This window comes from Callithrix jacchus, chromosome 3 (assembly GCF_049354715.1).
Source record: "Callithrix jacchus isolate 240 chromosome 3, calJac240_pri, whole genome shotgun sequence".
NCBI classification, from domain to species: domain Eukaryota; kingdom Metazoa; phylum Chordata; class Mammalia; order Primates; family Cebidae; genus Callithrix; species Callithrix jacchus.
In genome coordinates, this window is record NC_133504.1 from 37,220,752 (window position 1) to 37,242,024 (window position 21,273).

The 21,273-nt window shown below is 40.5% G+C and overlaps 1 protein-coding gene across 17 annotated transcripts in view; it reads right to left on the minus strand.

Annotated features, from left to right (window-relative positions):
- Positions 1-20,651, minus strand: part of RAPGEF2 (Rap guanine nucleotide exchange factor 2) — a 271,926-nt gene extending 251,275 nt beyond the window's left edge. For 9 of the 17 annotated variants that reach the window (XM_035292768.3, XM_078366333.1, XM_078366330.1 and 6 more), the window contains exon 1: positions 19,494-19,872. In XM_035292768.3, coding sequence (XP_035148659.1) covers positions 19,494-19,562 — 69 coding nt within the window. In that variant the 5' untranslated portion in view covers positions 19,563-19,872. Of the gene's footprint in view, positions 1-19,493 lie in introns of all 17 variants that reach the window. The other 8 variants (XM_008992535.5, XM_078366334.1, XM_078366332.1 and 5 more) reach the window with 3 other exon arrangements.
- Between the last annotated feature and the right edge of the window lie 622 nt (positions 20,652-21,273).

The following is a 21,273-nucleotide window of genomic DNA, read 5'->3' on the forward strand; positions in this document are numbered from 1 at the left end:
CTCAATGTGGTTTTGATTTGCATTTCTCTAATGACCAGTGATGATGAGCATTTTTTCATATGTTTGTTGGCCTCATGTATGTCTTCTTTTGTAAAGTGTCTGTTCATATCCTTTGCCCATTTTTGAATGGGCTGGTTTTTTTCTTGTAAATCTGTTTTAGTTCTTTGTAAATTCTGGATATCAGCCCTTTCTCAGATGGATAGATTGCAAAATTTTTTTCCCATTTTGTTGGTTGCCGATTCACTCTAATGACTGCTTCTTTTGCCATGCAGAAGCTGTGGAGTTTGATTAGGTCCTGTTTGTCTATTTTGGCTTTTGTTGCCAATGCTTTTGGTGTTTGGTCACGAAGTCCTTGCCTCCGCCTATGTCCTGAATGGTTTTGCCTAGATTTTCTTCCAGGGTTTTTATGGTGTTAGGTCTTATGTTTAAGTCTTTAATCCATCTGGAGTTAATTTTAGTGTAAGGTGTCAGGAAGCAGTCCAGCTTCTGCTTTCTGCACATGGCTAGCCAGTTTTCCCAACACCATTTATTAAACAGGGACTCCTTTCCTCATTGCTTGTTTTTGTCAGGTTTGTCAAAGATCAGATGGTTGTAGATATGTTGTGTTGCCTCCAAGGCGTCTGTTCCGTTCCATTGGTCTGTATCTCTGTTTTGGTACCAATACCATGCCGTTTTGATCACTATAGCCTGTAATATAGTTTGAAGTCCAGTAGTGTGATGCCTCCTGCTTTGTTCTTTTTGCTTTGAATTGACTTGGCTATGTGGGCTATCTTTTGGTTCCATATGAAGTTTAAGGTGTTTTTTAAAAAATAAACCTAGATAAAGACCACAGACATAGTTGTAAGAAAGTTAGGCTAGAAAGCTGAAGATAACCTAGACAAATATATGTCCTTCCATAAGCAAAAGTGTATGATCCAGAAAAACCATTCTGGATGAACATCAACAGATAAACAATAAATAGTATCTATTATATCTAGTATCTTTAAGAAGTTTTATAAAGTTATGCTAATAACACTATTTGTGGAATAAACTTTTTTTTTTTTTTTTTTTGCCCTCAGAGTATATTTGTAAAGATCATCAAGAGATACTTTCTTAGAGTTACTACAAGTCCGAGTCCTTGCTTGGCTATATTTAGGAAGAAAAAATAACCACGATAGACAAAAGAGCTTTGTCGTAGCTGTTTTTAAATAACGGGGAAACTAGGCTGGAATGAGTTTCTTCCTTTTTATTCTTCTTTTCATAAAGACACATCTTCAGCAAAAAGATTACAGGCTTGTAATTACGTAAGATTTATTGGATTTTTCTTTTAAGTTTTTTTTTGAGATGGGGTCTCACTGTCAACCAGGCTGGAGTGCAATGGCGTTATCTCGGCTCACAGCGACCTCCACCTCCCAGGTTCAAGTGATTCGTCCTGCCTCAGCCTCCCAAGTAGCTAAGATTATAGGCTCCTGCCTCCACACAGGGCTAATTTTGTACTTTTGGAAGAGACAGGGTTTTGCCATGTTGGCCAGGCTGGTCCTATACTCCAGACCTTAGGTGATCCACCCAACTAGGCCTCCCAAAGTGCTGGGATTACAGGCTTGAGCCACCTCATCCAGCTTACTTATTAGATTTTGTGCCCCAAAATCAGTTGGAAGTTCTCATCAAGAGTCCAAGACACAATCCAGGAAAGAAAAACTTAATACGACTAACAACAACGACAGCAACAAAGGCCTGTAATCCCTGCACTTTGGAAGACTGAGGAGGGCAGTTCAAGATCAGCCTGTCCAATAAGGTGAAACGCCATCTCTACTAAAGATATAAAAATTAGACTGACGTGGTGGTGGGCACCTGTAATCCCAGTTACTTGGAAGGCTGAGACAGAAGAATCGATTGAACCTAGGAGGTGGAGGTTGCAGTGAGCCCAGACCGCACCACTGCACTCCAGCTTGGGCAAGAAGAGTAAAACTCCATCTCAAAAAAACAAAACAACAACAAAAGTAAAATGGTAAATCCCACTCACAGACACAGAGTTCAAACTCAAATAAAGTACTTAACCTAGCATGACTAACTTTTACAAGCTGGTAAACCAACCAGAAGGCAGTGAAACACAAATTTTTGTAACCACCCAGGCAGGCAACAAGATCCTTTTTATAGAATATATGCAAACTATGAGGGAATTAACACTTACAGCATAAGAAAAGATAAATATCAATTAAATGTTCCATCACAAAAGCCAAAAAACCATCTTGCTAAGACTCAGTGAGTAAATTTAGTCCATGAAGTAGGTAACTTCTGACCCATGAACAACTCAGATACAAGAGGTGCTGACCCCTAATGAAGTTGAAAATGTGCACATAACCTTTGACTCCCATAAACTTAACTACTAATAGCCTACTGCTGACCAGAAGCCTCACTGATAACATAAACACTTGATTAACACATACTTTGTATATTATATTCTCTTTTCTTACAATATAGTAAGCTAAAGTAAAATGCCATTAAAATCGTAAGGAAGCGAAAATATATTTACAGTACTGTATTTATCAGTATCTTAAATTTGTTTAATAAATAACAAAAATAATCTTTGCATGATGAACTGCCTGTCTGAAATTTTGGGTAATTACAGTTGCAGACCTTAATACAGTACAAAGCAAGCAATTCAACTTTTCCTTATAATATCATGAGTTTTCTTTACTTCTTGGGAGCACTTCCAGCATCACCAGTGGCATTTTGTATGGGTCCCATGGTGTTATTCAAGGTTTACAGTATTGCACTAAAAACGGTGAAAAATATAGGAGATACGCAAAAGATCACTTTTTACTGCAATATGCAATTTACGATAAACTGCTCATTGTGAGATGAGTAATCACACTCATGACACAACAGCAACAGGAGGTGGCTACAAAATTACTATGGTACCATAAGCACAATAATCTTATACAGTTATGATTTAATGCTGCATCTTTACATTTGTTTACATTTCTCTAGACTTCGAATGGAGCTATGCACAATCTGTAAGTGTCCATAAGTTTTGAATAACGTTAATGTTTTATAACAGATTTGTGTATAACTATGGTCATATATAATAAAATAGACTAGTACCTACATATATTTTACGCATTCATGACATACCTACTTTTTCATTTTTCATAATTTTTACATAGCCTGTATTTCTGGGCTACGTAGTTCATTTGCAAGTTTTTTTTCAAATTGTGGCAATTCTCCAAAAATTTTTTCAATACATTTATTAAAATCCCGATACTTGTTATCCCAACACTTTGGGAGGCCAAGGCAGGAGGATGGCTTGAGCCCAGTAGTTTGAGCCCAGACTGGACAATATAGTGAGACCCCATCTCTAAAAAAAAAAAAAATTAGCTACAGGCATGGTAGTACACACCTATAGTACCAGCTATTCAGAGGCTGAGGTGGAAGGATAGCTTACTCCAAGAGGTTGAGGCTGCAATGAGCTGTGATCACACTATGACACCACTGAACTCCAGCCTGGGCAACAGACAGAGCAAGACCCTATCACAGAAAGGAAAGGAAAAAAAGAGACAAGAGGGAGGGGAGAAAAGGGGAGCAGTGTATGTATGAGTGGATCCACAGAGTTCAAGCCCATGTTGTTCAATGTTCAACTGTACCTTTTTCCCTGTACCACCAAGTCTAAAACTCCTCAGGAAAGCAAGATCAAGCTATCAAACATTTATCAGCTCCAATTCTATACTAAGAGGTTAAGCAAGTACTGAGCTTTAAAGATGGGCCTGGTGCAATGGCTCAGGCTTGTAATTCTTCCAACAGTTTGGGAGGCTGAGGTGGCCAGACAGCTTGGGATGAGGAGTTCAAGATCAACCTGGCCTACATGGTGAAACCCCGCCTCCACTAAAAATACAAAAATTATCTGGGTGTGGTGGTGGGTGCCTACAGTTCCAGCTACTCGGGAGACAGAGGCTGGAGAATCATTCAAACCTGGGAGAGGAGGGTGCAGTGAGCTGAGACTGCACCACTGCACTCTAGCCTGGGCAGCAGAGCAAGACGCCTTTTCAAAAATAAAATAAAATAATTTAATTTAAAAAAAAGATGGACAGTAAGTCCCAGCCCAATAAACTCTCAGTTTAGTGGGACTGATACAGTTCAAGTTAATTGATTTTAAAGAAATTCCAAGTCCTTAGACTCCAAATTCAGGCATATGTTATAGTCCCATGAAAACAAATAATTTATGAAACATAGATTATTTAAAGATGATAAATGCTCGATTCTTACTATCAACATTTCTAGCCATTAGCTTCTGTTTAACTGATCTCACTACAAATTAAGAGCAGTTTACATATATAAATCTTGAATGTTATCAGAAAAAGCCCATAACACATCAAATGTCCTATCTTATAGACAGCACATAATGCATTCTTAAAGTTTTAGAGTCAAAGCTAGTCTTGTATAACATCCAGTATGAAACTATTCTTCTAAAGACATAAAGTTATGATGGAAGTATAAATTTGACAAAGTGCAAAACCCTACTTAACTAGCTTTTATAAATATTTTATATAAAAATATATATTTATGAGAAGTGATGATTCAGCTGGGCACACTGGCTCACACCTCTAATCCCAGAACTTTGGGAGGCTGAGGTGGGTGGATCACCTGAGGCCAGGACTGCAAGACCAGCCTGGCCAACATGGTAAAACCCCATCTCTACCAAAAATACAAAAACTAGCTGGGTGTGGTGGTGAGCACCTGTAATCCCAGCTACTCCGGAGGCTGAGACATGAGAATCACCTGAACCCAGAAGGCAGAGGTGGAAGTGAGCCAAGACTGCACCACTGCAATCCGGCCTTGACAACAGAAATTCTGCCTCAAAAAACAAGCAAGCAAGCAAACAAAAAAGAAGTGATGATTCAGCTTTTGGGAGTAATAACAAATGAAAGACTAAAGTTCTAGAAAAATGACAAAGTATTACAACAAGTAAACATATCAGGAGATACAACTGGAGCACCAAAAAAAAAAAAAAGAAAAAGAAATTTCCAGAATAATTTAAATAGAGTACATCTGAAACAAAAGGAACCAATCTAGAAAATATATCATATGCCAACCTCCTTAATTCAGTAGATGGGATGTTTACAACCCATTTACCATAGAAATGATAATATTTACATTACATAGTGTTTTATAATATTTATATGTAAAGTTCACCCACTAGTATTTTTATCCCTATTTGTAAATGAGCCTGAGGTTAAAAAAAATTAATAATCATATACCTAATAAGTGAACCAAGAAGTTGAATATATCTGTATTCCATAAGTGTAGCTACAGTATTATAACTCTGTAATTCAATAAGACTTTCAAAGAGGTCTCCTGAGAATCACTGCATAAGCTTATTACAATCATCTCTATTTTCTATGCAAAGTAAATTGAAGAAATACATCAGCTCACAGCACCCATTAATCTTTTTTTTTTTGTACTTTAGGTTCTGGGGTACACGTGCAGATCATGCAGGATTGTTGCATAGGTACACACATATAGCAATGTGGTTTGCTGCCTCCAGCCCCCGGACCCTCACCACCTACATCTGGTATTTCTCCCCATGTTATCCCTCCCGGACCTCCCCTTACCCCACTGTCCCTCCCTCACCCCCCCAACAGACCCCAGTGTGTGATGCTCCCTTCCCTGTGTCCGTGTGTTCTCATTGTTCATCACCCACCTATGAGTGAGAACATGCGGTGTTTGATTTTCTGTTCTTGTGTCAATTTGTTGAGAATGATGGTTTCCAGAGTAATCCATGTCCCTACAAAGGATACAAACTCATCACTTTTTATGGCTCCATAGTATTCCATGGTGTATATGTGCCATATTTTCTTTGTCTAGTCTATCGTCAATGGGCATTTGGGTTGGTTCCAGGTCTTTGCTATTGTAAACAGTGCCGCAATGAATATGCGTGTGCATGTGTCTTTATAATAGAAAGATTTGTAATCCTTTGGGTATATACCCAGTAATGGGATTGCTGGGTCAAACGGAATTTCTATTTCTAGGTCCTTGAGGAAGCGCCACACTGTCTTCCACAATGGCTGAATTAGTTTACACTCCCACAAACAGTGTAACAGTGTTCCTATTTCTCCACAACCTCTCCAGCATCTGTTGTCTCCAGATTTTTTAATGATCATCATTCTAACTGGCGTGAGGTGGTATCTCAATGTGGTTTTCATTTGCATTTCTCTAATAATCAGTGATGATGAGCATTTTTTCATATGTTTGTTGGCCTCATATAAGTCTTCTTTTGAAAAGTGTCTGTTCATCCTTTGCCCACTTTCGGATGGGTTTGTTTTTTTCTTGTAAATCTGTTTTAGTACCATTAATCTCTTTCTTTCCTGCCTTTCTGTATTACAGAGGCTTAAAAGCAAAATACTCAAATTTCCAGCCTCCTTTGTGGACAAGAGTAGCACTAGGTGACACAGTCTTAGCCAACAGTAAGTATCTAAAGAGGGCTTTCCTTCAAAATAAAAAGACAAAACACCAGGAAAAGGATTTCGCGCCCATCCCTCTCCTTTCCTGTTTCTTGGGGCTACCTACCATTTTGTAACTTTGAAGATGAAAATTGCTTGCTAAATAGAAGACTCAGCCAGTTTCTTTACATTACATTCTTGAGCATATGCACCAACCCAACTCTGCACTGTCTACCTTTAGATTTTTTTATTGTATTAAAAAAAGCCCAGAGTTAAGCCGCTATATGTGCAGTTCTTGGCAACCTGCAAACCTAATACAATCTGTGCTATAAACAAGTCTATCAAACCAACTTATTAAAATCACTTTGGTGAATCAGTCATCAAACTAATGATGAAAAGTTATCTATCGGAAAAAGTAATAAATATCAACTCCTGAAAATCAATAAGAAGAAAAATAAATATTTATCAAACATGCAATGCCAGAAATTGCGTTAAGAACTTTAATGTACATTAATGCAGCGGTCCCCAACCCTTCTGGCACCAGGGACCACTTTCATGGAAGACAATTTTTCCCCAGGGTGGGGGCTTCAGGATGATTCAAGAACATTATATTTATTGTGCATTTTATTTCTATTATTACATCATAATATATAATGAAATAATTCTACAACCTACCATAATGTAGAATCAGCGTGAGCCCTGAGCTTCTTTTCCTGTGACTAGACATTCCCATCTGGGGGTGATGGGAAACAGTGACAGATCATCAGGCATTAGATTCTCATGAGGAGTATACAACCTAGATCCCTTGCATATGCACCTCACAATAGGGCTTTGCTCCTATGAGACTCTTAACACTGCCACTAATCTGACAGGAGGCGGAACTCAGGCAGTACCGCCAGCAATGGGGAGTGGCTGTAAACAAAGATGAAGCTTCAGCTCTCTCATTCACCACTCACTTCCTGCTGTACAGCCTGATTCCCAACAGGTCGCAGACTGCTATCAATCTGTGGCCCAAGGATTGGGTACCCCTACATTAATGTATTTAATCTTCACAATTATAGGAGGTTGGCAATTACCATACCCACCCATGTGAAATTTTCATCAATCCTTGAAAAAAACAAACCCATAATATAGCAAAACTAAGCTGTATTTGTTTCTATGACCTTCCTATTTTTATGACAGTAAAATATCCTTTCTTAAATGAAGCTAGTGCCTAGCAAGTTTATGTGTATTTTAACATGCTTACTTGGTATAATAAATAGGTGATGAACAAATGTCAATGCCCGCTGTGTTGTGAAATTTTAAGGCCGTGAAATCCAAAAGCCTAAGGCTAAGGTGAAGTAACCTGCCCAGGGCCACAAAGTAGTTTGTTTGACACCAGAAGCCAAATTATAACCATGAGGTTATATGAAGGAAATACACTAAACTCAAAACAAGCATTCTATGAATACAATTAAAGATATGAATTTATAACTACAGAAAAAAAAAAACCAACCATCCCAGAATACATAAAGTAGAAACAATGACTTCTGAAGTGAAATGATTTTAGCATGTTGCTTCCCACAGTTTTCTCTAACTGTGGGATGTAGATTTAAACCACATCAGAGAAAAGAGAATCAAGGTAGGAATTCTCACCCATTCCAACTTAAGTCTCAGATGACCATTAGGTTAGGAGGTCCCATATGAGAATAAGCAACTTTGGGTCTCTAAGCACACAGATTCTAATTGAAGCTTGTGGTACCCCAAATGCAAGCAAGACACACAGAAAGTGTTTGCCCTAAAGCTTTTCAACTTCTTACAGCTCCGCAAAAACAGGATGGGGATCAGATATGAATGAAGATTAGAAACACTGAAATGCTATCAAAATTCTTCCTTAATTCAATTCTTGGCATTTTATGATGCTGTATTTCAATTTCTTAAACTCATGAGTTTTTAAAACTCATTTCCAGTCATTCAGAAAATATATGCATTTCATGAAGTAGTTTTTCAATACAATAACTAAAAGATATAACTTAGATTGATAAATACTTTTAAGTTCCAGGATACATGTGCAGAACGTACAGGCTTTTTACATAGGTAAAAATGTGCCATGGTGGTTTGCTGCACCTATCAACTCATCAACTAGGTATTAAGCCCAGCATGAATTAGCTGTTTTTCCTGATGCTCTTTCCTCCCTGCACAGTGTGTATTGTTCCCCTCCCTATGTCCATGTGTTCTCATTGTGCAGCTTCCCACTTATAAGTGAGAACATGCAATGTTTGGTTTTCTGTTCCTGTGTTAGTTTACTGAGGATAATGGCTTCCAGCTCCATCCATATCCCTGCAAAGGACGTGATCTCGCAGCCTGCAGACTATTCCATGGTATACATGTATCACATTTTCTTTATCTAGTCCATTAGTGATGGACATTTGGGTTGATTCCATGCCTTTGCTACTTTGAATAGTGCTCCAATGAATATATGCATGCATGTATCTTTATAACAGAATGATTTATATTCTATTATAAAGACCCAGTAATGGATTGCTGGGTCAAATAGTATTTCTGGTTCTAGGTCTTTGAGGAATCACCACACCATCTTCCACAATGGTTGAACTAATTTACATTCCCATCAACTGTGTAAAAGCATTCCTATTTCTCCACAGCTTCATCAGCATCTGTTGTTTCTTGACTTTTTAATAACTGCCATCTGACCAGTGTGAGATGGTATCTCATTGTGGTTTTGATTTGCATTTCTCTAATGATCAGTGATATTGAGCTTTTTTTCATGTTTCTTGGCTGTATGAATGTCTTCTTCTGAGAAGTGTCTGTTCATGTCCTTTGCCTACTTTTTGATGGGTTTTTTTCTTGCAAATTTGTTTGAGTTCCTTGTAGATTCTGGATATTAGACTACGTTGTCAGATGGATTGCAAAAATTTTCTCCCATTCTGTAGGTTGTCTGTTCACCCTGATGACAGTTTCTTTTACTGTGCAGAGGCTCTTTAGTTGAATTAGATCCCATTTGTCAATTTTTGCTTTTGCTGCAATTGCTTTTGATGGTTTTGTCAAAAAATCTTTGCTCGTGCCTATGTACTGAATGGTATTGCCTAAATTTTATTTTAGGGCTTTTATAGTTGTGGGTTTTACATTTAAGTCTTTAATCCATCTTGAGTTGATTTTTGTATAAGGTGTGAGAAAGGGGTCCAGTTTCAATTTTCTGCATATGGGTAGCTAGTTTTGCCAGCACCATTTATTAAATAGGGGAATCCCTTCCTCATTGCTTGTTTTGTGTCAGGTTTGTCAAAGATCAGATGGTTGTAGACATGAAGTCTTATTTCTGAAATCAACTATTCTGTTCCTTGGTCTATGTGTCTGTTTTTGTACCAGTACCATGTTGTTTTGGTTACTATAACCTTGAAGTCAGGAAGCAGAGAACTACTTTTATCAATTTGACAACATATTCCCTCATAAATTTGACTGTGTTTAAAAGGAAATGGAGTTTGTTAAGACTGCATGAAGCAGCATAGAGGAAAACAAAATCAGAAACTCATTGCCTTGTAGAATTCCAATAGTTTCTATATAAAGAAATGGATGACTGTCAAATAGGTTTAGTCCACACATATATGTTTACACATTTTTCATTTTATTTTATATAATTAGTAACTTCAAAACCTTGCCTGCTCTTTTCTTTTTCATTTGGGCCCTTAATGCAACTTATTATTGAAAACATCAAATACCAGGAAAAGTATCTTAAAATACAGAAAACAAGTGATTTATGTCTTTATTATTGAAAACGGTAAATACCTTCCTGCTTACATTATAATTATCTAAAATGTTAGGTCTCCTGTTTTTTAATCCAATCCTCTAACACCAATTTCAATTATGAAAAAAGTACATAACATATAAAAAACAGCATTCATTATCCAGTATTTGCCATCAAAAAATAAAAAAAGCAAAGACAGTTAGCTAATCCATGGGAGTGGAGGGGGGACTGACTTTATAACCTAAATGTAAAGGCACACATGTGAGGGAAAAATATGTAGAGATTTTTTGCCTTAATGTGATTTTTTTTAATTCCTTATTTTCTTTGTAAATCCTAATAAAGTCCTTTTAAGATAAGACAAAAGTATTGAATATACTCAGCTTAGATAACACTATCATCCATAGCTATAAGAGTGCCTCTGACTAGACTTTTAAACACACCCTTGCCATTCCCTTCCACCCCCTCACTCCTAACAAAAGTAACAATTTAAAGAACTTTTAAGGTCACAGGAAAGAAAAAAGTGGGGGAGAGGGAATCTACAATTTAAATTTCACTGAGATTGACTTCCTTAAGCTACTACTACAATTTTTCTATTTTGCTAAACATGCATGAAATATTCTATTTCCTACAATTTTCCTTATGCCAAAAATTCTAATTTACTTAAATTCAGAATCATGAAACATTAAACGTTGATAAAGTTTGGGAATATCAAATTCCATCTTGGGAATATCAACAAAATGCAGGTGGTAATAAAGGTGAATAAATTGTTAAAATTCTGCCCAAGCAAGGTGGCTCCTACCTATAATTCCAGAACTTTGGGAGGCCGAGAGGGGATGATCACGCAAGCCCAGGAGTTCAAGACCAGCCTGGGCTACACAGCAAGACCCAGACTATAAAAAAAAAAACAAAATTAGCAGTCATAATGCTGCATGCCTGCAGTCCCAGCTACTGCAGGTGGGAGGATCCTTGAGCCCAGGACAAGGCTGCAGTGAGCCATGATCACGTCACTGCACTCCAGCCTGGGTGACACAGTGAGATCCTGTTGTAAAAATAAAATAAAACAAAATAAAAGTTACCATTTTCTCTCTTGTCATCCATTTATTTGTTAGCTATTTAAAGTTTCTCCAACTAATAAATATACTGCCTCAACTTTTACTAGTGATCCAATACATACAAAATCTCTCTTAAGAGGTACTAGGGTCTTCAAAAAGAGTAAATCTTTAAACAGGAAAAAAAAAATTTTTTTTTCTTTTTTCTTTTTTTTTGAGAGTCTCACTCTGTCACTCAGGCTAGAGGAAAATGGCACAATCTCGGCTCACTGCAACCTCCACCTCTTGGGTTCAAGAGATTCCCCTGCATCAGCCTCCCAAGTACCTGGAATTACGAGCATGTGCCACCATGCCCTGCTAATTTTTTGTATTTTTAGTAGAGACAGGGTTTTGCCCTGTTAGCCAGGCTCATTTCGAACTTCTGACTTCAAGTGATCTATCTGTCTCAGTCTCCCTAAGTGCTGGGATTGCAGGAATGAGCTGCCATACCCAGCCTAAAAGATTTTTTTTTTTTAATCATAATTTGGTAGCCCTTTCTCAGGATCACAAAAAAAAAAAAATACTTCAAAAGCTATGCTTCCTGTTTTTAACTTTGAATTTTTTAATAATTTTAGAGTAAAAATGGTTATGTAAAAAAACAGTTCAAAGATCCCCTATGTGTTTACACCCAGCTTCCCGTAATTTAGCATGTAAAATAACCATGGTAAAATTATCTAAATATTCAAATTTCACCAGTCATCCTAATAACTTGTTGTTGTTGTTGTTCTTGTCCAGGATCAATTCCAGAATCCCACCCTGCATTTGGTTATCACATTTCCTTAGTTTCTTCCAATCTGTGATAGTTTCAGAGCATTTCTTAATCTTCCACACCCTCAATACTTTCAGGGAGCACTGGGCCAGTTATTTTGTAGAATGTCCTTAAATTTGAGTCTGTCTAGTATTTTTAATTAAGAATACCAGAGATGTCTCTTTCTCAGTACATTACCAGGAGACCACATGATGTTGACATCTTATTAGTAAATGATGTTAACTATGATGATATGGTTGATGTTTAATTAAGAATACCAGAAATGTCTCTTTCTCAGCACATTATATCAAGAGACACATGATGTTGACATGTCTTATTACTAATGATGTTAACTTTGATGATCTGGTTAATTCGGTATCACCAGTTTTCTTTACTATCAAGTACTGATTTTTCCTTTATAGTTAATTTTGTGGGGGAGATATTTTGAGACTGTGCAAATATCGTGATGATATGACCTATTACGATATTTTTCATCATACCTTCACCCACGAATTTTGGCATCCATTGATGATTCTTGCCTGTAACAATTCCTACACTGTGGTGTTTGCTTGTTGATGATTTTCTATTTCCATCGTTCCTTCATTTTCTAATAAGAATTCTACAGTAACAAAAAGCTGTCTCTTCTCCTGCTTTTTAATTATTTATTCAACAACTTACTTACATCAGTATGGGCCCGTCGATATTTTCTTCCCTAGGTGTTGTAATCCATTACTGTCATTATTTGCTTCTCATATTGTCCCAAATTTGGCCATTGGGACTCCCTTTTGTATACAGTCATTACCCCTCCTTCTGATTTATTTTTTAAATTTCAATTGGAGAATATTGACTAATTCCTTTACATGAGGGATCATGAAGGCTAAGGCTAACCTTACTACTTCCATTATGACAAAAAAATTATGACAAAAAAATACACACATATCGAAACATCCCAAATGTGGTATGCCATCACATCTTGCTCATCCAACACTTTATACTCTTTGCTCTATATTTTATACACATTATCACAGAGCTTTCTCTTCATTATCACTATTAAATCCATGTCACCTTTTATCATCAACCCCCCAATCCTCAGACATTGTTGGTATTTAGAAGAACAAGGCCAAACTATTCACTAACAACAACAGAAATTCATTTTAACTAAAAGGTAATGAGCATTAATGATGCTGTGCTAGGATTATAGGCATGAGCCACTGCGCCCAGCCTAGTATAACTACATAATTAACGAAATATTTCAAACTAGATTCCCAAAACATACATGTGGTAGAAAACACTAATGTTTACGGGAAAAAAATAGTATAACACTATTTTTGACAACTTGGATTCAACAACTTGAATTTTTTCCTATGAACTACAAAATATCCATGATCATCCTGTGCCATACTCAGGCTGCACTGGTGTAACTCAAGCATAGTTTAATATAATGAGATATAAAATGTGCACATTCAGCCAGCCTGTTCAGCAGATTCTACTCCTGCAATATTTCTAATCCATCTCCATTGTGTAATTCAGCCTCCCAACCATCTCAAGCCAGGAGAATGAAGATCAGTCTTTAACAGAACTCTTGGTCCCTTCTCACCACCCTCACAAATCACAAGCTTCCAAATACCTGTAATCATTCTTCATCCCCGTCTCACTCCCCTGGTTCCCAGCACACTGAACAAAGATCTACACATATTGTCTTACCATGTGTGTTAAACTCATATGACAGTAGGTCAATCTGGAATGCACTTCAGGTCTCCCAGTTCACTGGTGGGGGAATTCTTACTCCCCTACAATTCAATACACATTCATCTAGGAAGCCCATATCCTTTTCAGTGCTGTCATAGGATCATTGTTATAGCACTAATGAATTACAACCTACTTATAACAATGGATTAGTCAGTTACTTGAGGGACGCAAATTCAAAACTTCATCTTTGAATTCCCAAGGCCTGTTAAATAATAGATATTTTATAAAATGTGCTACAAAAAGAACTAACATTAGGCATTGCACTAAATAGTTAATGTACTTTCACATAATCCACAAAACCTCAGAAAGCTATTATCATTTTACAGGACAAGAAAATTGTTACCAAAAATGGAGTGAAGAGAAGGAATATCCCATAAAATGCAGGTATCAAGGACCAATGATTTTTAGTGGTTTCCATATCTCCTAAGTTTAAACCAAATTTACTTTTTTAAAAATAGAAATGGGGACTCATTATGACGCCCAGGCTGGTCTTGAACATCTGGGCTTCACGAGATCCTCCTACCTGAGCCCCAAAGTGCTAGGATTACAGGTATGTGTCACCACTCCTGGCCAAAGTTACTTCTATATAAAATTTTAAAAACAGGAATAATTTTTTTTCATTAAGTATGTGAGTCCAGCAAAATCAAGAGTTTCTTTTTTTTTTTTTGAGATGGAGTTTCACTCGTTACCCAGGCTGGAGTTCAATGGCGCGATCTCAGCTCACTGCAACCTCTGCCTCCTCGGTTCAGGCAATTCTCCTGCCTCAGCCTCCTGAGTAGCTGGGATTACAGGCACGCGCCACCATGCCCAGCTAATTTTTTGTATTTTTAGTAGAGATGGGGTTTCAACTTGTTGACCAGGACGGTCTCAATCTCTTGACCTCGTGATCCACCCGCCTTGGCCTCCCAAAGTGCTGGGATTACAGGCTTAAGCCACCGTGCCCCGCCAAGAGTTTCTATTTCTATAAGGTTATCAATTCATTATTTCGGATAGTCCATTTACATTTGAGGCACATCCCATCACAATTTTATGTAACTTGAACTTCAAATATCACCAATGGACCAGGTGCAGCGGGTCACACCTGAATCCCAGTACTTTGGGAGGCTGAAGCAGGAACATCACTTCTGCCCAGGACTTTAAGACCAGTCTAGGCAACAAAGTGAAACCCTCATGTCTACAAAAAATCGTTTGAATTAGCCAGACACAGTGCCATCAGCCTGCAGACCCAACTACTCACGAGGCTAAGGCAGGAGGATCATTTGATCCTGGGAGACAGGGGATGCAGTGAGTCTGGGTAACAAAGCAAGATCCTGTTCCAATTACATATATATGTATCACCAAACGTTGTCTATGGCCATACCATCCTGAATGCACCCCATCTCATCAAATATCACCAAAAGAAGACCTTGTTGTGATACTTGAAATCATCCAAAATCTACCCAAAAAAGTTTTTTTCAGGTCCAAAGTAAAATTTAAATTAAAAATGCAGTAAATTTTCTTATGAAGCAAATATTATTTTCTTTCAAGACTGAGCTTTAGAGCAACAGTGCATCCTTCCTTTCTTAAAAACAATAAGATTAAATGATAGCGGTAAGAGATTACAACTAGTTTTGTTCTTATGTCCTTTCCTGATGGAAAAACCAAGGTAGTAATCTTCTCCTTAAAAAAAAAAAAGTTCTGTGAAATTCCAGCATTTGGGAATGACTGCAACTGCATTAAACCAGCATCTGCATACAGCATTGCAGCTGGAGAGATTTTCATGTTTGACCCTCAGCCAAGATATGCAAAGCTAATTATGGAACTGTTAAATACTAAATGTTTAAAAGGTTATTTGAAGGCGACAAAGGTTCTATCAATATTGCAAGGAATGTTAACATTTTTTTACCATAAACTTAAGTTCTCACTTGTTCAAAGTCACATGCCAATAGTTTGACATTAATATTTCAGTTATAAATGTATTTCTTTTACCAAGAAATTAAAATATCATTGTTATGAAATCTAACTGCTTGTGACCAATCATTTCTTTATGAGACATGCTTTTTAAATGGCATACAAATAGTTTACCTGTGTTCTATGAACAAAAACTACTTGAGAAGCAAATATTACTAGAACCCCAAAATGGGCTAAAATATAATCAAAGTACAGGCTGATAAATGAAAATATGAGTCTGCTTATAAGCAATGGTAAAAAGAAACTCAAATGGAAAATTTAATTGTAACAGATACAATTCTTCCGTTAGATTTGCAAGTTAAATATTTGTCAGAGATACTCTTTTCTGTGTTTCTCGTAATTTACAGTTCTCTGGGATACAGTTATTGTTTTCGGTCCTCTCATTATGACTCAAGGTGAATTCTACTGAGTGACTTCATAATAAATTAAGTCCTGTATTCTTTTTGACACAGTAATGGGTTAGTAACTATATCTAAAGTTGTAATAGCCAAAAAAAGGGTAAGATTATTAACTAGGAGGAGTTGAGGTGGTGGTTATTTTACATGTAACATTTCTTAAAGTAACTTTTACAACTACTAACTAAAAATGCATTACATTAGGTCTTTTAAGTAGAGGAAACAATTCTGCAATAGATGTTTCACCTGAAAAACTGAAAACAGGATGCATTTAAAGACTCTACAGAAGCAATTTCAAAGGGCCTAAACAAGTTAATAAAACGGTTTAGAAAAATCATTTTATTGTATAAGCCTTGGGGAATAAAAGCTGTGTGTAATTTATTTACATCTTTTACTTCACCAAATTGCCTTGGTGACCAAGCTTCTCATTTAAGTGATTAAAGACAGAAACTCAAATACTTAAATAAAGCAATTACTTAAGAGTCCTGTTTTTCAACAGAGGTACACTGAAAAATATCAATAGAATGTCTTCAGGTCTCATTATTTTCAAGGAAGTTTGTTATTTAGAATACAATGCCCCATTGACCAGAACTCAGCCAGGTTTCCAGACACACACTGGATTAAAGATTTTTTTCATTCTCTCAGAATATCAGGTGAAATAGTGATAGTCTCTTGAAACTGAATATACGTAACCTGGCTAAAACTCAGATGATAACTTTTTTGGTATTTCCCCTTACTACTATTCCCCTTCTGTAAAAGACATACCAAAATGAAATGTGTTTTCATTTTCCAGGTGGACATGAAAAGCTTCCAATTTACGAAAGTTGCCGGTGCTCTTCCCACCCCAAGATTCTCTTCTGGCCAACTTCTTAAGTTACACTAATGACATCAGGATTACTTCTAGGCAACTGATTGACCTAAATACAAACCTATGTTTTCACGGAGCTTGGGAAATGAATGAGGCTGGCAAGACTTTAAAAAATAAATAGAATTGAACAGCAGGAAAAATAAGTTACATATTTTCCAATTCTTTTCTTTTAAAGCACTTCCCTTTTGCCTATAAGGAGAATCACACAAACTCCTTTATCAAGCCTATCCTCAGAAACAGAAGGAAGCACAACAGCAAAACTTTCCTAATTCCTGTCCTTCTGTTCACGATATCAAGCTTATTTAACATTGCTTTTCTTATATTGTGAAATTCTAACTCACAAACATTTATAAGACAAGACTATGGAAATTTTTCCAGCATTCCATTCACAAAGCATTCTTAATATAAAAAGCACCTTCTACAAAAGCTTTTTTAAAAATAACTTCTGAGTACATTTTAAATTTTTAGACAATCACCTCTGGCCAGTCAAGCAAACTTTTGTAAACAAATAAACATGGGGGTTTGCTCTAGCAACAACCAAATGAACATCAAAGTCAATAGGGCTGACACTTAGGAATGTCTGAAATGTTTGGTAGGTTTCCTGATGTTTGGTTTTTCTAGGAAGATTTGGTGGGGCAAATGTGCCGCTTTCTGACTATCAATGGAGCTCTCATGTTGTGGGGTTAGTAATAGCTGGCCCACTTACTTCTGACTCAGGCAAGATTCTGTGTTGGGTCAGCTTTTACCCTATTCTACACAACTGGCAGGGGAACAATAAAGTTTAACAGTTCATTTATTTGGCACAGTCACCCTGCAGTCACAGTGGAGGTTTTGCCTCTTCTAGTCTTGTTTGGTGACCCACCCTCCCAACCTGATAGCAGGTTTTAGTCATTGTTATTCTTCTAACTAATCAACCAAATGCACAACTTCCCCCCTCTCTAATTTCCACCAAAGGCCTCTGACATCATTTTCGGACCAGCCTTGCTAGGTTCTAACATTCTCAGCATGCGTAATTTCACTTGGCACTTAATATTCTTGAAAGACAAGGAAATATTTCACTGAAATCTGCTTTTCCTTCACATTGAGACAAGGAATGTGCATTTTCAGATACAGAAGACTAATTCAACTGACAATTTTAAATAGATGAGAAAGACACAGGAGAGGCCGTGCGTGCAACACCAAGGGCAAGATCAAAGCAGGACATTCCTTGTTGGAATAAAAATAGTCTTTTAGAATGGGAACTTTCTGGAGACACTGAAACAAATTTTCTTGTAAAACTACCGCCATCTTCCACACGTTTGATAAACATGTGCAATCTATCCATGATCTCCCAGATGTGACAGCTCCATCAGGGAAAATGAAAAATCAAAAAATGGTACCAGGTGCCATTCTTGGGGCTTGTCCAAAGGCAGCCAGGGGAAGACTCTATTTTATTATGCTCTCCCCACACTAAATAATAATCAACATCAGAGAACGAGAGCATTTGGATTTGAACAGATGGCATCCAACACCTAACAAGGGAAGCAACACTTTCAAGCATTAGATCCTAAATGTTTTGATGGTCCCAAGAATCAGGAGGGCTTATTTGTCTTAAAAGGGTTGGCAGGCAGGATCTCCTGTAGTCACCATCCCAATGCTTAGGAACATGCGTCATCATCGGGTCAGCAACTAAAAGTAGAGAAAATTAAGCCACCATATTTTCATAAAATTTCGCCCACTCTAGTAAAACTTGAGACAACCAAATCCAACCCTATTGGCCGCTAAAAATAAGAAAAGAATAAGCCTGAAGGTAAACAAATGTATAAAGGTTAACAAACTTATCTAATTTTGACAGGGCTGTGCAACACCAAAAGAATCCGCAGGGTGCCCTTCCCGGGGGTGTATTTGAACATGCCTGCTCTGCAGCTAGGTCTGCAATTTAAAAGCACTAGCCTAGCTATTCAACTTTGCTTCCCTTCAATTGAAAGCAGCATCCTTCCAAAAAAAGAAAAGAAAAAAAATGCAAAATAGTAAACATACAAACACCTCAATGTTTTCCTTTAGAAAGTCAAAATGGATTTGTCTTTAGCACAACCGTACAAGTTTCCTACTGTACCTTTCAAACACTACGAAACTCCTAAGGTAGAAGGGCCACTTGCAAGGGGAGGAACGGACCTGCAGTCACGGGGGGCAAGAGTCGCTGGCCGAGGGGAGATGAGACCTCATCCCCTGAGATTCAGAGGCCCCCAAGGGCGGCCGGGGAGAGGGAAAGCTAGAGAATTCACACACACACACACTCACTCTGCTGGACAACATGGGGGGGGGGGTCAGTCATGGGAAGAGGAGCGTTGAGGAGAACGTCAAGGAGAGGGAAATCTAAAACCAGCATAAGGCGGAGTGAAAGACTCGGAGGTGGGATGCCTTTGGAATTGAGAGTCCTGATACTACTAGAAGTGGGGTGCTCGGGGCGAACTATGTCAGGAAGAGGGTGGGGGAACAGGAGCAGACGCAGCCTGCGAGGCAGAAATCCGGTCAAGTGCAGACGGCCCCGGCGTTCTCACCTGGGGGGTCCTCTCGGGGGGATTCTTCATTACCGCCTGGCGGAAGCTGTTATCCACGTAGGACGCCATCTCCCCCCTGCGGCTCGGGTCGTGCAGCTGGGCACCCTGGCCGGCCTCCTCCCGGCCCAGCGCCGCGGCTGCCTCCGCCCTGAGCGCTGCGCCCGCCCGCCCGCGGCTAATCAGCCAAACCGCGGCGGCGGCGGCGGCGCGGGGCCCGCGGGGGGGGCGGCTCGAATGGGCCCGGCGGCCCGGAGCGCAGTACAGGCGCGAGGGGCGCTGGGCGCAGCCGGGAGGGTCGCGGCGCGCGTAGGCTGCCGTACCCTGCGCCCAGCAGGCGGAACTCTCCTTCCTCCTCCTCTTCCTCGCCGCTCCGCAGGCTCCGTCCGGCCCTGGCTAGACACGCCTCCCTGGCTCCACTCGGGGGACAGTGGCAGCTCCTCCTGGCCCCAGCGGGCCCGAGTTATTTTTAGGGAGGTACGAGTGGCAGTGGGGAGGGCAGCGGGCAGGCAGAACCTCCTCCCCCTCGGCGCTGAGAGTCGCCCCCTCCTCTCAGAGGCTCGCGCCGCCACCCAGGGGTCTCCGGGAAGCACTCCGATCTCCCGCGTCCCCAGTCCTTGGGCGCTCAGGCGCCGCGGCCGCTGGTCGGGAGGACGGACCGGGTGGGTCTGGCACCGGTCTGGGCGCTGCGAAGCCCGATCACCTCGGCCGCCGTCGCCACCGCTCCTGGTCTCAGTCTACTGGGCTCGGCCGTCCCTCCTGACTGCTGCTGCATCCCCTCGGGCCGCCCTGCCGCCGCCGCCGCCGCTGCCTCTGCTGCTCGGGCCGCCGCTGTAGGCTCCGCCGCCGCTGCCGCCGCCTCCCCCCATCAGCGCTCCCGGAGCGGAGTTGCCCCGGCGCCGGCGCCGCCGCGGCCAGAGCACCCCGCCCGGGCTGCAGCCCTCCGGCCCAGTCGCTCTCGGCAACTTTGTTCCTCGTCTGTGCGGGACGCAGAAGGGGAAAGAGGGGGCCGCAGGCAGCCCAGTTTCGGGCGGCCGACGCCGAGAGCCGAGCGCAGCAGACAGCCCCCTCGGAGAGAGTGTTTGGGAAGCGGAGATTCCCCTCCTCTTCCTCCGCCTCTTCCTCCTCCTGCGCCTTCTCCGGTCGCCCCAGCCGCTCCTCAGGGAGGAAGCGGCCTCCGGGCCTTGTTGCTTTGTGCTGAAACCATGGTGAGGAGTGAGTGACAGCTCAGGGGCCAGTCGGCGGCCGCCGCATCATCGGGGGGCGGGCAGCTCCCTTGCGCTGGGTCCCGCCTCTCCGCTCCCAGCCCGCCCGCGGGCCGCGCCCTCGCGTGTGAGCCGCACTTTCGGCGGCGCCCAGGTGAGCAGCGCTCGGGCTGCAAGGGGGTCGCGGAGCCGTCGGCCGGGCTGGTGGGTCCCTCACGCGGCCTGAACCCTAGGATGGGGCGCAAGTCCCGGTGCCCCGGCGAGAAGCGCAGGGCTTTTCTCTCGCAGTGTTCCCCACTGTCTCACGCTGCGACCCCTCCCCACACCCGACGCTGGCTCCTAGGAGACCCAGCCGCGTCGGGTCGCCGCTCCCCGCCCGCTCCTGGCGCCAAGCCGCCGCCTGGGGGCTGAAAGCTAACCCCGGGCAGAAGACCGGCCCGCCAGCCCGAGCCATACGGGGCATTCTTTTTGAGTCCAGGAGTTGGCCCGGAGTTGCTTCTGTGGCGTTAAATCCTCTTAGGGTTTATTTTGCTTGTTTGTAATTTGCTGCACCCTCCCCTGCTTTCCAAGCCCACTTT